Source organism: Aedes aegypti, chromosome 1, assembly GCF_002204515.2.
Source record: "Aedes aegypti strain LVP_AGWG chromosome 1, AaegL5.0 Primary Assembly, whole genome shotgun sequence".
In the NCBI taxonomy this organism is placed as follows: Eukaryota; Metazoa; Arthropoda; class Insecta; order Diptera; family Culicidae; genus Aedes; species Aedes aegypti.
The window spans coordinates 18,041,291-18,058,246 of NC_035107.1; the positions used below are offsets into that span (position 1 = coordinate 18,041,291).

At 41.9% G+C, this 16,956-nt stretch overlaps 1 protein-coding gene across 2 annotated transcripts in view; it reads right to left on the reverse strand.

The window, feature by feature from the left end:
• Positions 1-345: 345 nt before the first annotated feature.
• LOC110674766 (uncharacterized protein DDB_G0271670-like) overlaps positions 346-16,956 on the reverse strand; it is a 66,402-nt gene continuing 49,791 nt past the window's right edge. For both annotated transcript variants that reach the window (XM_021839049.1, XM_021839048.1), the window contains exon 8: positions 346-1,978. In XM_021839049.1, coding sequence (XP_021694741.1) covers positions 1,638-1,978 — 341 coding nt within the window. In that variant the 3' untranslated portion in view covers positions 346-1,637. The remainder of the gene's footprint in view (positions 1,979-16,956) is intronic.

Consider the following 16,956-nt stretch of genomic DNA (forward strand, 5'->3'; position numbering starts at 1 on the left):
AACGACCCAGACCCAAATCGAGAACAAAATCTTTCAAATTCCTAGTAGACTTAAAAAAACTTTATGATATTTTCTCACAGAAACAATAAAAAAAGTATCGCAACTTATGAAAAACTCAACTAAAGTGCAGCTCGGCTAAACAGATTTCACGGTCAAAAATTACGTTTTCTGCGTTTCTGTGTGCTAGATCACGTTCTCACACAAGAATTTTAGTTATCGCACAACTACGACCAAAAAATATTCCGGTGGAATCATTCTCTAGGAGCACCTGAACTATTTTATAGAAGCTCGGCTAAACGAATGTCGACCCGCTTTTGTCTATAATATGTATGTTTGTGGCTGTAGTTTTTTTTTTGTTTGTTTGAATTTTGATCAACAGGCAATCGATTTAACTTGCGTTTTTTCTGCTGTTTTCTTGTTTACGATAAATATAATATATTAATTATCTATAAAGATCCTATGAAGTAAATTTTGGTATCGATAGTTTATCAATCTTTCTTCGTTTCCGGTCGTTGCAACGCCGCGCTGCTGCCGGCCCTTACTACTTATTAACAGTTCTCCTCTGATCCTACTATTTTGTATGGTTTACAAGCTACAAGCGAACGAGAATCTGAGATCTGATTTGTTATTCTTTGATATAGTTAGTATATCGTTTTGTGTGTGTGCTAGTTTAGTTTTCCGCTTTACTCAGTTAATTTTACTCTCTCTTTTCTCTCACTATCTCTGTCTAACTCTTCTATAGAAATGTGTGGTGAGGTTTAGAATTGAAGCCTACTTAGATCTGTTTCCCTAATCCTGTAAAACAGTGCAAAATACAGGCGCGAAAAGGACCTTTTCGCGAGGTTCGCAACTCATCATAAAATCGAACGAAACAAGACACACTTCGAAAGAAAACTTAACCGACAGCGACAATACAATAGTTATACACAGTAGATTTAGTAGCTTCAGCTCGTGCGCGCGTCTACTTAAGTACGGGGGTTTAAATAAATTAAAAAACGAAAAACAAAAATCGGCGTTTAAAGTCTACCGCGCAGACAGTGCGATTCAATAAAAAAAAAAGCGTTAGGTATAGCGGAAGCGACGTGAAAAGATAGGCGGTTAATTGATAGTTGCTGACTGCTGTGACACTGTGTGAATTTGTTCTACATTCTACAAGGTTAAAAACTATTTCCTGTTGTGGTGACCAAGAACTATTGTTTTTTTTTTTTAAGAGCTAGTAATCCAAAACAAAGCTGATGCTGAACCTTTCCTTGAACGTTTGTAATACGAGTCGCTTGAAGCCCCTAAACTGCTCTATTGCAGGTGCAAATTTTAATTAGATGTTTGTGTGGATATTTCTGATGATTTTATCCTCTGTAGTATCTCTATTGTTTCACTTATATCCTCTCTCTAAGTCCATTTCTACCAGCCAGACACCGAAGGTGCGTTTTTTTTGTATGTAGCAGTACTTGAACACGCGCTGCGTCGGGCGTAAAGTTAAAAAGCGTATCATTTTTTCACTAAGATAACAACGAAAAAGAGACGACGACGAACGACCGCAAGATCATGGCGGGGGGACCGCATCACACGACCCTCGTGCACGCCTGCGGTCACGTTTACCTTCAACACTTTCTCAGCAGTAGATTCTTGAGTATCGGCTACGTCTCTTCGGTGTGCAGTTGGCCCACGAGAGTGGCCGCCGACAAGGCTTTACTACTTACCAGCGCTGAACTTGCACTGTTACCTCCTCCGCCACCTCCCCCACCGGAACCGGTGGCCGTTCCGCTTCCCACGGAACCCGTGGGACTGATGGGGGTCATCGGGAGCAGGCTTTCTGGGCCGGCTCCGCCGGTGGCAGTCATCAGGGTCAGCTTGGGCGATGTCGCCGGCGTTAGAATGCCCAGGTTGTCGTACTTGCCGTTTGGAGAACCGGCCGACGACGATGACGACGAGGACGATGAAGAGGATGATGAACTCGACGATGAGGAGGAGGAAGATGCTGTAATGGAAAAATATTAGAAAAATATTAGATTACAAATCTGAATTTTGAGCACATTTTCAAATATCAAGTTTACTACAGCTCTTCACACACACATATGTACAAGAATAAATCCGAGTTTGTTGTAAAAGTTCTAAAATTGTGAATTTCAAAGCAACTGAACGATTATATGAAAAAATTAGATTCTCGCTCCAGTTCACTTTTTAGATATAGTTTGTATGGGATTTAATATGGGAAAACTTACTTTTGAAAAGAAAAATCGCCGTTGGTCGCCCATTGTGTCCTATAAAAAATATTGATAGGTACTTCTACGATGAACAACATTGCCGAAGACCGCAAAGCAATCTGATGCTTGTGAAAAAAGTTATTAGGCATAAATGGGCGACGTCTGGCGATTTTACTTTGCAAAAGTAAGTTTTCCCATAGTAAATCCCACACAAACTTTGAACGGCTGGCGCTAAAATATAGTTTCACCGATCGAGCTGAAATTTTGCACAGTAGTTAAGGAACCTGAATGCAATTCAAAAAGTGAACTGGAGCGAGAATCTAAATTTTGTCCCACACTACTAATCAGGCTATATGTGCAACGTTCGATATCCCAACCTGTAGTAGGCGGACCCCTAGGAGGTCGAGATGACTTCTCAAGGGCTCCTAGAAGTCATTGTGTTGATGTTGCAGAACTTTGGAGGCGAAGAACAAGATACGAATGTAACAGGAACAATAACGTTTATTGAAACACACGTCTGATGCGATTGGTGGTTGAAACAGGAATAAGAAAAAAGTGTAACAACCCTTAGTTGCTAGGTCCAACCTACTCCAGGATACGGTTGTCAGGGACGTAGCAGGGTTGTTGAGATAGGGTTCACGATTGCTTCGTTTTTCAACACCCCCTCTCAATCGGTGACTCCCAGTCTTGAACGTAGATCTTGGAATCGTACAGTATCCAATGATTTCGTGAAGATGTCGGCTTCTTGATCTGCAGTTCCAATAGGCTCAATCGTCACGGTTCCAGCAGCAACATGGTCCCTCAGAAAATGATGTTTGATATCGATGTGCTTGATTCTTTTTGATTCCATGTTTCTTGCCAGTCCAATACAGCCACGATTATCTTCAAATATTGGAATTGCTTCTGCCTTTGATTTGCATTTCAAATCTTCCAGGAGACCGCCCAACCAAATCGCTTCACTTACTGCAGAGCTGAGAGCAACGTATTCTGCTTCACTAGATGAAGTAGATACGGTTACTTGTTTTCTACTTGCCCACGATACGGTTGATCCGAACACCTTGAAGACAAAGCCAGATACGGATTTTCGATCTTCTTGATCTGATGCCCAATCTGAGTCCACAAAGCCAATCAACGGAGCTGAAGATTCATTCCGCTTGTAGAGCAAACCAAGCTCGCTAGTGCCTTTCAGGTATCTCACAACGCGCTTCAAGGCCTGCCAATGATGATCCACCGGATTCTGTTGGTAACGTCCAAGGTAACTTACAGTAAAACAAATATCAGGTCTAGCACATAGCATCTGGTACATTAAACTGCCTAGAAGTTCTCTGTAGGGTTCATTCGTTCTGCTTCCGGCTCGACTCAACTGTAATCCTTTTTCCATAGGCGTTTTCACTGCGTTGCAATCTATCATGCCGAATTTCTTCAGGATTTTTTGCGCATTGCTTCCTTGGGACAACTTTAGGATACCTCTCTGACGATCGTAATCCAATTTAATGCCAAGGAAGAACTTTGCCTCGCCGCAATCCGACATTTTGAACTCACGGGACAGTTGTTGCTTCAGGTGTTCAATGGTTCGAATGTTTCTGCCAATGATAAGTAAATCGTCTACATACAGCACCAGAAAGATTTCGTCGTTCTCTTTTGTTGAAGTGTACAAGCAATAATCTCTTTTCGATCTTGAAAAACCTAGCTTCAGCAACACCGTATTGAGTTTTTCATTCCAACATCGTGGAGACTGTTTCAGCCCGTAAATAGACTTCAGTAGCTTGCATACTGTTCCTGGCGCTGCCTGCACTCCATCCGGTACCTCCATGTACAGCTCTTCCTTCAGGTTGCCATGGAGAAAGGCCGTCTTCACATCCATTTGGTGTAAATAGAAACCATATCGTACGGCCACAGCGAGCACCACACGTACTGTTGCCAAGCGAGCCACAGGAGCAAACGTTTCTTCATAATCGATGCCAGGACGTTGCAGAAATCCTTTCACCACTAACCTTGCTTTGTGTCGAATTGCTTGTCCACATTCGTTTTCCTTCAATCGGAATACCCATTTAGATTTCAAGGGCTTAACACCTGGTGGTCGTTTCATCAGTTGCCACACACGATTGGCCTCCATCGATTTGAGCTCGTCGAGTACAGCCTCCATCCAATGGTCACGGTCATCACTCTTTGCGATATCATTGAAACACTGAGGTATATCTGTGAATTGTGGAGAGCCAACAGCAGTTGCTTCAAAACCAGTTAAATATTCCAGCAACTTACCCGGAAACTTGCGCTCCCGTTCGCTACGCCTCGTGGACGATTCATCTGAATTGCTGTCCCGTTCTTGTTGCGAAGGGAGCGCGGTGGGTAGTTCATCATCGTATTCGCTATCTTCAGCTTCAATCATTTCAACGGAATTTCGCGCTTCGTTTTCTTCTCCAGATACGAGGTAATTCTTGCTTTCCCCCTCTTGATCGGACGATGTCAAGATCATCAAAGGAATATCTTCAGATTTGCTACTATTGGACGCATACGGATAACAAGCTTCATTAAACTTCACATCTCGAGCAATTACGATTTTCCGAGAATTCCTGTCCCATAAGCGATATCCATTTGAAGCGTATCCGATCATCACCAGTTCTCGACTCTTCGCATCTAACTTCTTGCGATATTGGTTGGGGATCCATGCAAATGCTTGAGAACCAAAAACTTTCAGTTTCTCCAAGTTCGGCTTCTGTTTGGTCCAGCATTCCGTCGGGGTAAGATTCCTCGGGAGAGCAGAAGTGGGACTCCTATTCATCAAAAACGTACCTGTTAGAACTGCTTCTCCCCACATCGATTTAGGCATCCTCGAGTCAATAAGCATGCTTCGAACTTTCTCCACTAGGGTTCGGTTGAACCGCTCCGCTACCCCGTTTTGTTGAGGGGAATATGCAACGGTCGCTTCTATTTGAATACCTTTAGCCTTGTAGAATTTCATCTGATTTCCGGAGCAATATTCTCGACCTTGATCTACTGTCAACTTCGATATCGATGCTCCAAACATAGCTGTTACCATCGCTTCGTACTCTTGAAATTTTTCAAAAACTTGAGACTTTTTCTTCAGTAGGAACACCATCGCGAAGTGTGAATAGTCGTCGATAAAGCTGACAAAATAACGGTGACCATCCCATGACGCGGGCTCTATAGGTCCACAGACATCAGAATGGATTCTTCCGAGTGGTCTCGTTGCTCTTTCGCGCTTTCCATCAAATGGTTCTCGACACATCTTACCTTGAACACAAGCTTCACAAAATTGGAGCTTCTGAGGCTTAAAGTTCAGTCCTTTGGCTAAATCTTCCCGCACCATCATCTTCATACTATTCTCAGACAGATGACCTAGTCGTCTATGCCACAGATTTGCTGTCTCTGAACTGCACAAATTCGCTTCTTTCTCCGGGACTTCAATTTCATGTTCATACAAGTTGCCTCGCAGATAGGCCGTCGCAATGGTTTTCCCGTTTAGCTTCAACGTTGCCACCTTGCTGTTGAACGCCACTTCGACTCCTGCTTTTGCCAATTTCTTTACTGACATCAAATTGTCCCGTAGACTTGGCACGTACAAAACGTCCTTCACATGTAACGGAACTCCAAGATTACTTGATCCTGAGATCTCTCCTACCTGCTTGGCTTCAAGAAATTGGCCATCCTTAGCTACGTTGATGATAATTGGCGATTGTACTGATTTGACGGATTTGAAATACGTTTTCTTGTTCACGAGATGGTCACTCGATCCAGAGTCCAACTTGAACACGATCTTCCCGACGCTGTCTCGCTTAGTAACTGCACGGTCCGCCATGAACACCACTGGTTTAAAAATACTTGCCACATTTGCATTTCCTTTTGCTTTCTTGCAATCTTTCTTCATATGCCCTCTTTTTCCGCAGGAATGACATTTTCCATTGAACCGGTTGCCTTTCTTCTGGTTATCGCCAATGAACGCTGCTGGTTTGTCTTCTACAGTATAGCTTCGATCGTTTCGTTTCGATTCTTCATCGATCAAACGGGTCTTCATCACTTCGTAGGTAAGTTCGTTCTCCGGCAAATTCTCTAAAGCCGTCACCAGAGCGTCGTATGATTCCGGAAGCGTTAACGCCAGAGACGAGCAAACATCGCTTTCTTCCAACTTCGATCCCGCCATGCGTAACTGACGAATCAGATCTTCAAACTCCAGCAGATGAGTCCGAACCGAGGCGCCATCTTTCAGGTGCAATCTTGCAATTTGCTTCCTGATTAGGGTCTGCCTACCTGCTGATTTCTTCGCGAATGTATCCTCGAGACTTTTCCACATTGCTTTTGCTGTGCCCTTGTCCCGAATGCAGCCTAGGTACTCGTCTGCTACGAAGCCCACCAAAATCGCTTTGGCCTTCCTGTCCGTCTCGTGGAACTTTGCCGCTTCCGCAGCCGTAACGGGTACATCCTTTACGATAGCGTCCCATACGTTCACCGACTCCAAATAGGTTTGAACACGGAATTGCCATACATCGTAACCTTTACCAACGAATTGCTGAATTCCGTGAACCGCAGCTTCTTTACGGTGGTCGCCCATAACCTGTTGATGTTGCAGAACTTTGGAGGCGAAGAACAAGATACGAATGTAACAGGAACAATAACGTTTATTGAAACACACGTCTGATGCGATTGGTGGTTGAAACAGGAATAAGAAAAAAGTGTAACAACCCTTAGTTGCTAGGTCCAACCTACTCCAGGATACGGTTGTCAGGGACGTAGCAGGGTTGTTGAGATAGGGTTCACGATTGCTTCGTTTTTCAACACATTGCAAATACGAGTGGTTTTCAAGATTGTTGAACTAATTTCAGGTATACCTTACCTCGCTTGCTTCTAATATTTAAAATATTTAAGCAATTTGTTTCGGCCTAGCTCTTGGCTAAATGTCGTCAGCTTCTTGTTGAGATCCTCAAAAATTTCCTTAGAAGTTTCTTAGCGAATTATTGGAAAGACTGATGAAATCCGAAATTGTTCATTGCCTTCATTTAAACCACTGGCGAGATCTTCTCGAAATCATAGCAGGACTAATGAGAATTTGTAAAGGTTCTTGATATATCTGACAAGATATTTAAAATATTTTTTCCAAAATTTATTTGTTGATTCCTAAGAAGACCATTAGAAAATTTCTCATTTCGCAACTAGCAGACAGAAAAAAAAAATCCTACCCTTACTTAAAGGTCATGAAATTCATAAATTGATTAGGTCATGATATCAGGACCACAAATCATGCTTCCTGGAGTCATTAGCATGATTCTTCATTAGCGTAACATCCAGAGTGACAAGACTTTGCGGTGCGTTTTCCTTCAACTTATTCGTATTGATCACAAATAATTCAAAATGACAAAGTGGTTGTGTGGTGAAAGTACAGTATTGGACAAAACATTTTCAACTTTTTCGATTTTCCATACAAACGGATCAACTTTAGAAGATTATATCTAAGCCGTTTATTGTGATATTTGTATCAGTGTAAGAACAGGGCTGCCAACGAGCAGCGTACAAGTACCTTGAAATGAAGAAGAAGAGAGGAGAGAAAAATAGCGCGTCATTGTGATAACGTCCGTGTTCTTGGCTAGTTGTGCAATCAGAGAATAAACTTGTAATCATCAGAATTTGTGCGTTAAATATATGTTTATTTCGTGAAACATCACAATGGCGACGAGTATGCAACGCAGTGATATGAAGGCAAGTGTTTTGTAGACGGAGACGAGCTAGAAACCGGAGGAAAAATTGATTCGAATTGCTGTTTGGAAACGACAAGATGGCGACTAGCACGGCGTTCCGCCCCTTCGATGCGGAGGTGGAAGAATGGCAACTATACAGATAATAGCTGGAACAGTTTTTTGTGTCAACGAAAGTGGGTGATGATATGAAGAAATCGGTTTTGATCAATCATCTTAGCCCGAAAACCTACAAACTTCTGAGGGACCTGTGCACACCGAATCAGCCAAAAGATAAAAGCTATGACGACTTGTGCAAGATATTGACGTCGCATTTTACGCCCCCGTCGTGGTTCACAAGGAGCGTAGAATGTTTTTCCGAGCAAGGCGACACGAAAATGGACATGTGACAGTTATGCAGTGGATAGTGCGAATTAAGAATCTGGCGACGAATTGTAAGTTCGGGGATGCGCTTGTACATAACCTCGTAAATAAATTTGTGGACGGACTGGACGGCAAGACGTACGATCGAGTTTGCGAGGAGGACGAGAAGTTGACGGAAAAGGCACAGGAGTTAGCTCTGAAGTATGAATCGGACGATACAGCGGTTCAACTGATGTTCGTCAAAAACAAAACGCAGGGAAACACGAAGGCTAGTGGCGAGAGAGCAGAACGACGGATGGATTCTTTGAGAGGAAAATGTTTGGCGTACTACAAGACGGGGCATTATCGACGAGACTGCAGATTCGAACAGTACGTATATAAGAAGTGCAACAAAGAAGGGCATCTTCAAGCGGCATGTGAGTATCAACGAAACTTCTATCTGGCGGCAGAGCAATCGACGACTTCACAGGATGGTGGTAATCGGCATATCGAACCGGATCAAGTGGATTTCCAACAAAATTACATAAGTAAGTGCAATACTTTTAGTTTGTACAGATTATCAGATCACGATAGGGCAAAAGATTGGTTCAAAATTGATGTTATGATAGGCGAGGACACTTTCACAATGGAACTTGATTCGGGAGCAGGGCTTTGTGTGGTATTTGAAGAGTTCTACAGGAAGAGGTTGGCTAGGTGGTCTTTGGAGAAGTCGGATTTGCAACTGCAGTTGTATTCGGGGGAGAAAATGGGAGCTGTTGGGGTTTTGGTTCTTCCATTAGTGTACAGTGGAAAGAAGAGACAAATTTCGTTCGCCGTAGTGAATGAACGTGGACCACCATTACTTGGCAAGAATTTTATGAAAGCGTTTAATATGCAATTGACCGTCGTGCATAATGTTGCGCTGGGACATGAAGCTGAATTGACGAAAATCCTAAGTGAACACGAAAAATTATCCTCAAATGGGTTGGGCCATTATGCTTATGGAAAAATTAGTTTGGAACTAACGCCGGATGCTACACCAACGTTCAAAAAGCCGAGGCAGATACCCTTAAAATTTCGAGAGCAAATAGCGATCGAGCTTGACAAAATGGAAAAAGACGGAATAATTAGTAAGTGTGACAGTAGTGACATGGGGTACACCGTTGGTACCGATAGTAAAGCCGGATTCGAGTATCAGGATGTGTGGGGACTATAAAGTGACATTGAACAGTTATTTGAAGGACGTTAAGCATCCGTTACCCACGGCTGAAGATATTTTCGTAAGGTTGAATGGTGGCCGCAAATTTTCTAAGGTAGACTTGTCTAAAGCGTACAACCAGTTTGAGTTAGATGATCGCTCTAAAGAAATGTGTGCAATTTCTACCACCCAAGGTGTGTATCGTATGAATCGGTTACCATTTGGTGTGAAGCCAGCATCGGGCATTGTGCAGCGCGAAATAGAGAAACTGTTATGTGGTGTAGAGGGGGTGTCTAATTTTTTGGACGACGTACTTATTACGGGAGCAACATATGAAGAACATTTGAAACGTCTGGAACTAGTATTCAACATTCTTGAGAAAGCGGGGCTGAAATACAAGGAAAAGTGTCAGTTTTCAAGGATAAGGTGACGTTTGTTGGATACGTGATCACGGAAGACGGTTTGCAAAAAAACAGACGAGAGGATTGCAGCAATACGTGATGCACCCGAGCCACAAAATGTGACGGAAGTAAGAGCTTTTGCTGGGCTCGTAAATTATTATGCGAAATTCATAAATGGTCTGGCGGATATTATGAGCCCGCTGTATAGTCTGCTACGCAAAGGAGCGAAATTTGAATGGACAGAGGAATGCAAACAAGCTTTTCAGAAAATTAAGCATGAAATCTGTAAAGACGTCACTTTAGCACATTTCAATCCAGCAGCGGACCTTTTTTTAACGTGTGACGCTTCTAACAAAGGAATTTCTGCAGTATTGAGCCAGATGGAAGGAAATGTGGAGAGACCGGTAGCATTTGCTTCTCGGATCTTACACTCGTCAGAAGTAAATTATAGCGTTATTGATCGAGAGGCTCTGGCAATAGTGTATGGCGTAATTAAATTTTATCAGTATCTGGCCGGTAATCATTTTTGCATACGAACGGATCATAAACCGTTATTAAGCATTTTCAGTCCGAAGAAAGGAATCCCAGCGATAGCTGCCAGAAGAATTCAAAGATGTCAGATGTCAGATCTCAGTCAAATATAGCTGATTTTCCATCGCGGTTCCCGGTCGAATCTTGGAAAATCTGGAAAGAAGAGGATTCTTATTTGAATTTTATCAACACCGATCAATGCGGATTAGTTGATGTTTCGATTTTGGCCGAGGAATCCATTAAAGATGAGCAACAGAGTCCAGTGATACAATTGTTGAGAGGAACGAACAGTGATCAGTCATTACAAGGAAGTCCTTATATGAAATTAATCAATGAATCTCGTTGGAAAAGGGTGTTGTTATGCGCGGATGCAGGGTCGTAGTGCCAGTCAAGTTGAGGAACCAATCGCATCTTGGAATAGTGAAAACTAAAAGCGTAGCACGTTCCAGCGTATTGTGGCCGGGGATTGACAACGATATTGAAAAATTTTCCCAAAATTGTTCGGCATGTCTTATGCAAAGTCCTTCACCGCCAAAATCAGAGTTGATTCCATGGCAACCACCTGACAAAGTCTGGAGTAGGGTTCATGTTGATTTTGCAGGTCCTGTTGATGGTTTATATTATTTGATTGTCATTGACGCTCTTTCAAAATGGGTAGAGGTTTATGTTACAAAATCTTGTACAACCCAGTTCGTCCTCGAAAAGCTGACAATGTGCATATCAAGGTTTGGTATTTTCGATGAGTTGGTTAGCGACAATGGTTCTCAGTTTGTTTCGGGAGATGTGCAAAAGTTTATGGCTGCTAACGGAATTCAACATAAGTTGACAAGTCCAGGACACCCTGCAACTAATGGAGAAGCTGAAAATATGGTAAAAACTTTTAAATCGTCTCTCATGAAATGCTTATATGATCAAAACAAAAGCGTTCATAGCATTATAGCAAATTTCCTGTTGGGATATAGGAAGGCTATACATTGCTCTACGGGATTATCGCCGGCGCACATGATGTTGGGAAGAGATATTCGAAGTTCCTTGGACATTATGAATCCATGTAAGAAACCAGAAACACAAGAAGAAAAATCTGCGAAAGAGAATCTGTTTCAAAAGCAAAAAATGCAGATGAAGCATCATCATGGTATAAGGAAACTCACCTTTAAAGTTGGAGACAAAGTTGTGGTGAAGGATTACACTAATCCTAATAAGGAAGCGTGGACACCAGCAGCTGCCCATAACTGCAAAACAGTCACATTCGACATTTTTGACAAAATGGAGTTAATACCATGGAGAGTCATTAAATGGTAAATATTTTCGATCAACTTACTAAAATCTGTGAGATTGTAGTAGAAGCATTAACCTAAGAATGCTAATGTCGCTGCTGTTCGTGTTACCAACATCTAGTTTGCCACGAACTGACAGCCTGAGTACCGGGCATCAAAGTGTCAAATTAATTATAAAAACATAAACAACGACAAGGCATTGAACAAACAATGAAAAACCATAATTAAAGGTACGAATAATTAAAATCAGTTTTGTGACAACAGCGCTACTAGCGTTCTACTACTAATATTTCTATTGAGATTGTTCTAGAAAATTCGAAAAAAAATACCAAGTTGTTTTGTCACATTGGTAATTATAACCGCATAACAGTCACATAGAGATTATAAATGAGCCTCGTAATGTGATAGCAATGAAATTTATATCAGGATTATTTTCGCACAATTCATCTAGTTGTACGAAATATCAGCCTCATATAAGCATTTTTGAGTTCCTGGTAATTTTTAGAAATTTTAGTTTCCTTCCATACTGCCATAAAATGCACACTTAGTATTCCATTTACTCAATGCCTACTTTTGTCGAATGTTACAAATATGCAGTTATGGGCAGAGCAGTTGTTGAAGAGATACTCGGAGACCGCAGCTACCGCGTACGTTTAAAAATCTCTGGAAGAATGATCAAGCGACACTTGGACCAAATTCGAAAGGACTCACGCGAAAATGATGTTGACAATGACACAGCACGGTTGGTTCCCAGCCTACCACGATGTGATAGCAGATTGATACCTGAGACGAGACTCGCGAAGACGGTCTTCTTTTTCTGTGATTGCTGAGTTTTTTTTCTTATTCCACTTTGTGTTTATATCAATTATGCGCAAGCCGTTCAAACCCTCAGATGAACCTCTCAGCAAAAAATGATTGAGTTTGCATCACATCGAATCATAAATAGCCGTTTGAGTGAAATTTCATGCCAGCGAACGTAGCAGACATTAGAAATAATTAATCTTCTGCTTAGATTTATCAGCAACTTTGGAAAAAACTGCTCCCCTGACTGAGGTTATTAATAACAATTTACTTTGAACACAATATTTTTAAATTTTTCAGCCATAAAAACGGTGGGCTGCATTTGACGTTTCGTGAGAGGGGAATCTGGGCTGCATATGACGTTGATATTTTTCCTCTTCGCGAGTCTCTCTCAGGTTAGAGTCCGCAAAGCCATGCTGATGGTTCGAATCCCGGTCGGTCCAGGATCTTTTCGTAATGGAAATTTCTTTGACTTCTCTGGGAGTAGCATATCATCGTACCTGCCACACGATATAGGAATGCGAAAATGGCAACTTTGGCAAAGAAAGCTCTCAGTTAGTAACTGTGGAAGTGCTCATAAGAACACTAAGCTGAGAAGCCATGCTCTGTCCCAGTGAGGAAGTAATGCCAAGAAGAAGAGTCAAGGTTTAAGCTAAAAATAAAATCATTTTGATTTCCGAGCTACGAAAAAAATATCCAAAGTGTAGTGGGTATTAGAGGGTTAATGTATGGGCAGTGGAGTGGGGTAGCCGCTGCACCAACCAAAGCGGCCAACTATTGTTGGAATCCCTCGCCGCATAAAATGTAGAGCTGTCAAATGTGGGTACAGTGAGTACCTTCCGCAGAAATGGTGCAGAATCGATTATCAACGTGACGTATTGTAGTCCTTTTAGGTGCCATGAACTGGCGCGTTGATGACGGTTATACCAGGTCCGTCCCACTCGGGCTCAGATTAGGTACCACTTCTAGTACTGCATTTGGTCCCTCGGTACTGCAAAAGGTACCCAAGTTTGACATATCGCAGTACACTTTTCACGGCATTCTAGATTACCTTATGAGCCATAAAATTTTGGGCAATTGCAAGGAACATGGAGGTGTTTATTTTGTCTTTGGTTATACTCTAAGACAAGACGTGACAGGTCACAGTACAAAAATGAAACCAATTGCCTGTCAAAAAAGACCACTTCTCATTGGTCGTTTTGGCAAAGGCCTACTTTCACATCGTTGAGTTGGATTTCAACAGGGCACTTTGTTGCTAGCCCGGCCGTGTTGCTAGATCGTAAATTAAAGTTTCATAAAAAGTTTGGAAATTTTTCATGAAGTCTTTTTGTTTCGAATCCATTTATATTCCATGTTAACTTTTCCTCATGTGCTTCTACAATACTAAAATCAATTAAATATACTTAATTGAGAGCAATATAATGGAAATTGTGTCAATTTTCTCTACAAGTATTGCCGGTTTCTAATATAAACCTGAATTTTTAAAAATAAAGCATCCTCTATCGCACTATATGAATGAAGCGTGCAAGAAACAACCAAATTATGGGCATTGATATTTGAATTTGTTCACAAGATTTGCTTAAAATGAATACTGGTAGCACTGGCTTTTGTATCGTCAAGGATATCGACCGAAAAACAACTGGGCAGTCTTAGTTGAGCTGTCACGTCCTGTCCTAGGTTATACTGTTGTTGTTGTTGTTTGAGAGGGACTTTAACCCGAAGGTCATTCGTCCCTCCTAGGTTATACTCATAAGCCTGATTCGCTGCTGACAAGTAATTTCTTGGCCTATCTTGATGTATGGGAAATTTCTGCAAGGAATCGATCAAGTAAGCGCTTTTTTCTGATCGCAGTACGCAGTTGCAAAGAAATGTCAGTTCAAACGGGAGTTGCTGTAGAAAATTTCTGCAAGGAATCGGCGAGAAATTTCTTCAGCGATTCCTTTCCAGCAGCAAAACCTGGCTATAGCGATCATCAATCGCTTCGCTATAGTATAATACCAGGCGGGCGGGGGGCAGTGCGATGTAACTCGATCAAATCCCGAGGTTGGAAAACAACGCGCCTCGACGGCGAAGTATTCGCTGAAGCCCTGAGGCGCGAACGGAACACTCTGGACCTAAACGGCGGAGAGCTAGTTGCTGTGATATTACGAGCTTGTGATGCTTCCATGCCGAGAAAGGCCCCTGCTAGAGAGAACAGGCCGCCGGTGTACTGGTGGTTCGAACAATCTGCCTTCGGGCTACAGGAAAAATGCAACGCGCACGCACAGAAGCACAAAGAGAAAAACGCGGTGCAGCATTCAGAGAGGCAAAGTTGGCTCTCAAAAAGGAAATCAAGAGTCGAAAACGGACTCGGATAGTCTATGCCCGAGTGCCAATTCGAGTCCGTGGGGTGACGCCTACAGAGTGGTAATGGCTAAAACCAAGAGAAGTCGCCTGAGTTGCTGCGATTGATAATCGATGTACTCTTCCCGCATCATCCCATGGCAGGCCCATGGCCCCAGCGCCGTATGAGGCAGATAAAGGAGAATAAGCGGCGAGGGTGACGAACGAACAGCTGGCAGAAGTCGTGAAGTCATTCGCGTCAAACAAGGCACCGGGACCCGATGATATCCCAAATGTTGCCTTAAGGTGATTATAAAACGAAGCCAAACTTTGAATTTTCAAGTGCACAAGGCTGGAGAATCTGACAACAGTTCGCATTGAAAATCAATCAAATTGCTTGCTTCCTGGTAGTGACCAATGGAATAAATTTTCAATGCGGAGCACTGTTTGGTTCTCAAATCTTGTGCTCTTAATCACCTTAAAAGCGGCAGTGAATGCGGATCCGGGCATGTTCAGACCCGCGATGCTGCGCTGCATTGATCAAGGAATCTTCCCGGATGTATGGAAGCGACAGAAATTGGTGCTACTACCAAAGGCGGGGAAACCAACAGGTGACCCGTCGGATATAGACCTATCTGTCTATTACAGGGTTTCTCAACCAGTGGTCCGCGGACCCCTAGGGGGCCGTGAAGAGTTCCCAGGGGGTCCGCGAAGCCATTGAAAATATGTGTCGTTTCTCCTAACTTATAATAAGTCTCGCGTAAAAATTCAAAAGGACCGATCCTCAGATCACTGAATCAGAGAAAATTTGATGTGAATATTGATCACTACATTTTTAATTCCTATTTCTCTGCATTCAAATACATCTATATGATATCTTGCTTGTTGATTGCATTTTACATTTTTCAACACGTTAATAAAATATATTACTATGAAAACTGCCAAAAATGTGGGAAAAAAATATTAGATTAATTTTTTTACCCATTTCCGATTTTCAAGCAGACATTGGCCTATTTATGAGTTTTGTTAAAAGGGGTTTCCAACGAATGAGCAAGAGAGAGTCATTGGCCTCTCACCCCTACTGAGGCCAATGACAGTTAGCGAATTTTTCCGATTGTAGGCCATCTTGATGGAGAAAGATCTGATCATCGGCAGTTTTGAGCAGTGGACCAATGAATAATTTGAAAAAAGCGGTATTAGCTGCTTTGAAAATCGAGTTTATAACGTTTTATAACGAGTTTTATGATTATGTTGACAAAGTTTGTATAGTTTGTGTGTGTTGGGAGATACAATCGAATTGTATAAAATGTCGTTTTTCGCCAACTAATCAAAGAAAATAAAAATACAGAGCCTTTTTATTTTGCAAGTAAAACAGCTGTGTGTTATTATTTACGATTTGTCGATTTTAACTGCTTTTTAACTTTTGGCATTTGCTTCATTTTTACTTGAGCTTTGATACAGTTTGGTCTCGAGAGAACATTTTTACTGAGTTGCAAATATATGATCTGTCTGAAACCTATTGTGCTCCTTTCAACGTAAATTCTCGTAACGTCAGCTATAGTTACACAACGCACAGCCATGCAAATTCTATTCAGTGTGATCTTGAAAATTAAAAACTAAGATAATTTCTGGAGGTACCAATAAAAATATCTGAGATATTTGAAGTTTAATCCTTAGTAGATTTTGCGAGCTTACTGACGAGATCCAAGGTTTTCGGAGATTTCCTGACGTCTTGTTGGGTGGCTCGAGAGGGTGATTTAGTGGGTGGTTCGAGTGGGTGGCAACATTATGTTTCCGTACTCAATGAACATTCACCTTAAGAGCATGCATCTTTAGGGGTCCATGAGGCGTTTGTAAAGTTTCAAAGGGGGTCGGGGCACCAAAAAGGTTGAGAACCACTGGTCTATTAGATAAGTAGAAGCATTAACCTAAGAATGCTAATGTCGCACTGTTCGTGTTACCAACATCTAGTTTGCCACGAGCTGACAGCTTGAGTACCGGTCCTCAAAGTGTCAAATAAATTTTAAAATCATCCACTACAACATGGCATCGATCAAACAATGAAAATATACATTTTAAGGTGATAATAAACTAATTCAGTTTTGTGAGAACAGCGCCATTAGCGTTCTACTACTAATATTTCTATTATTAGATACGACGGGCAAGTTATTT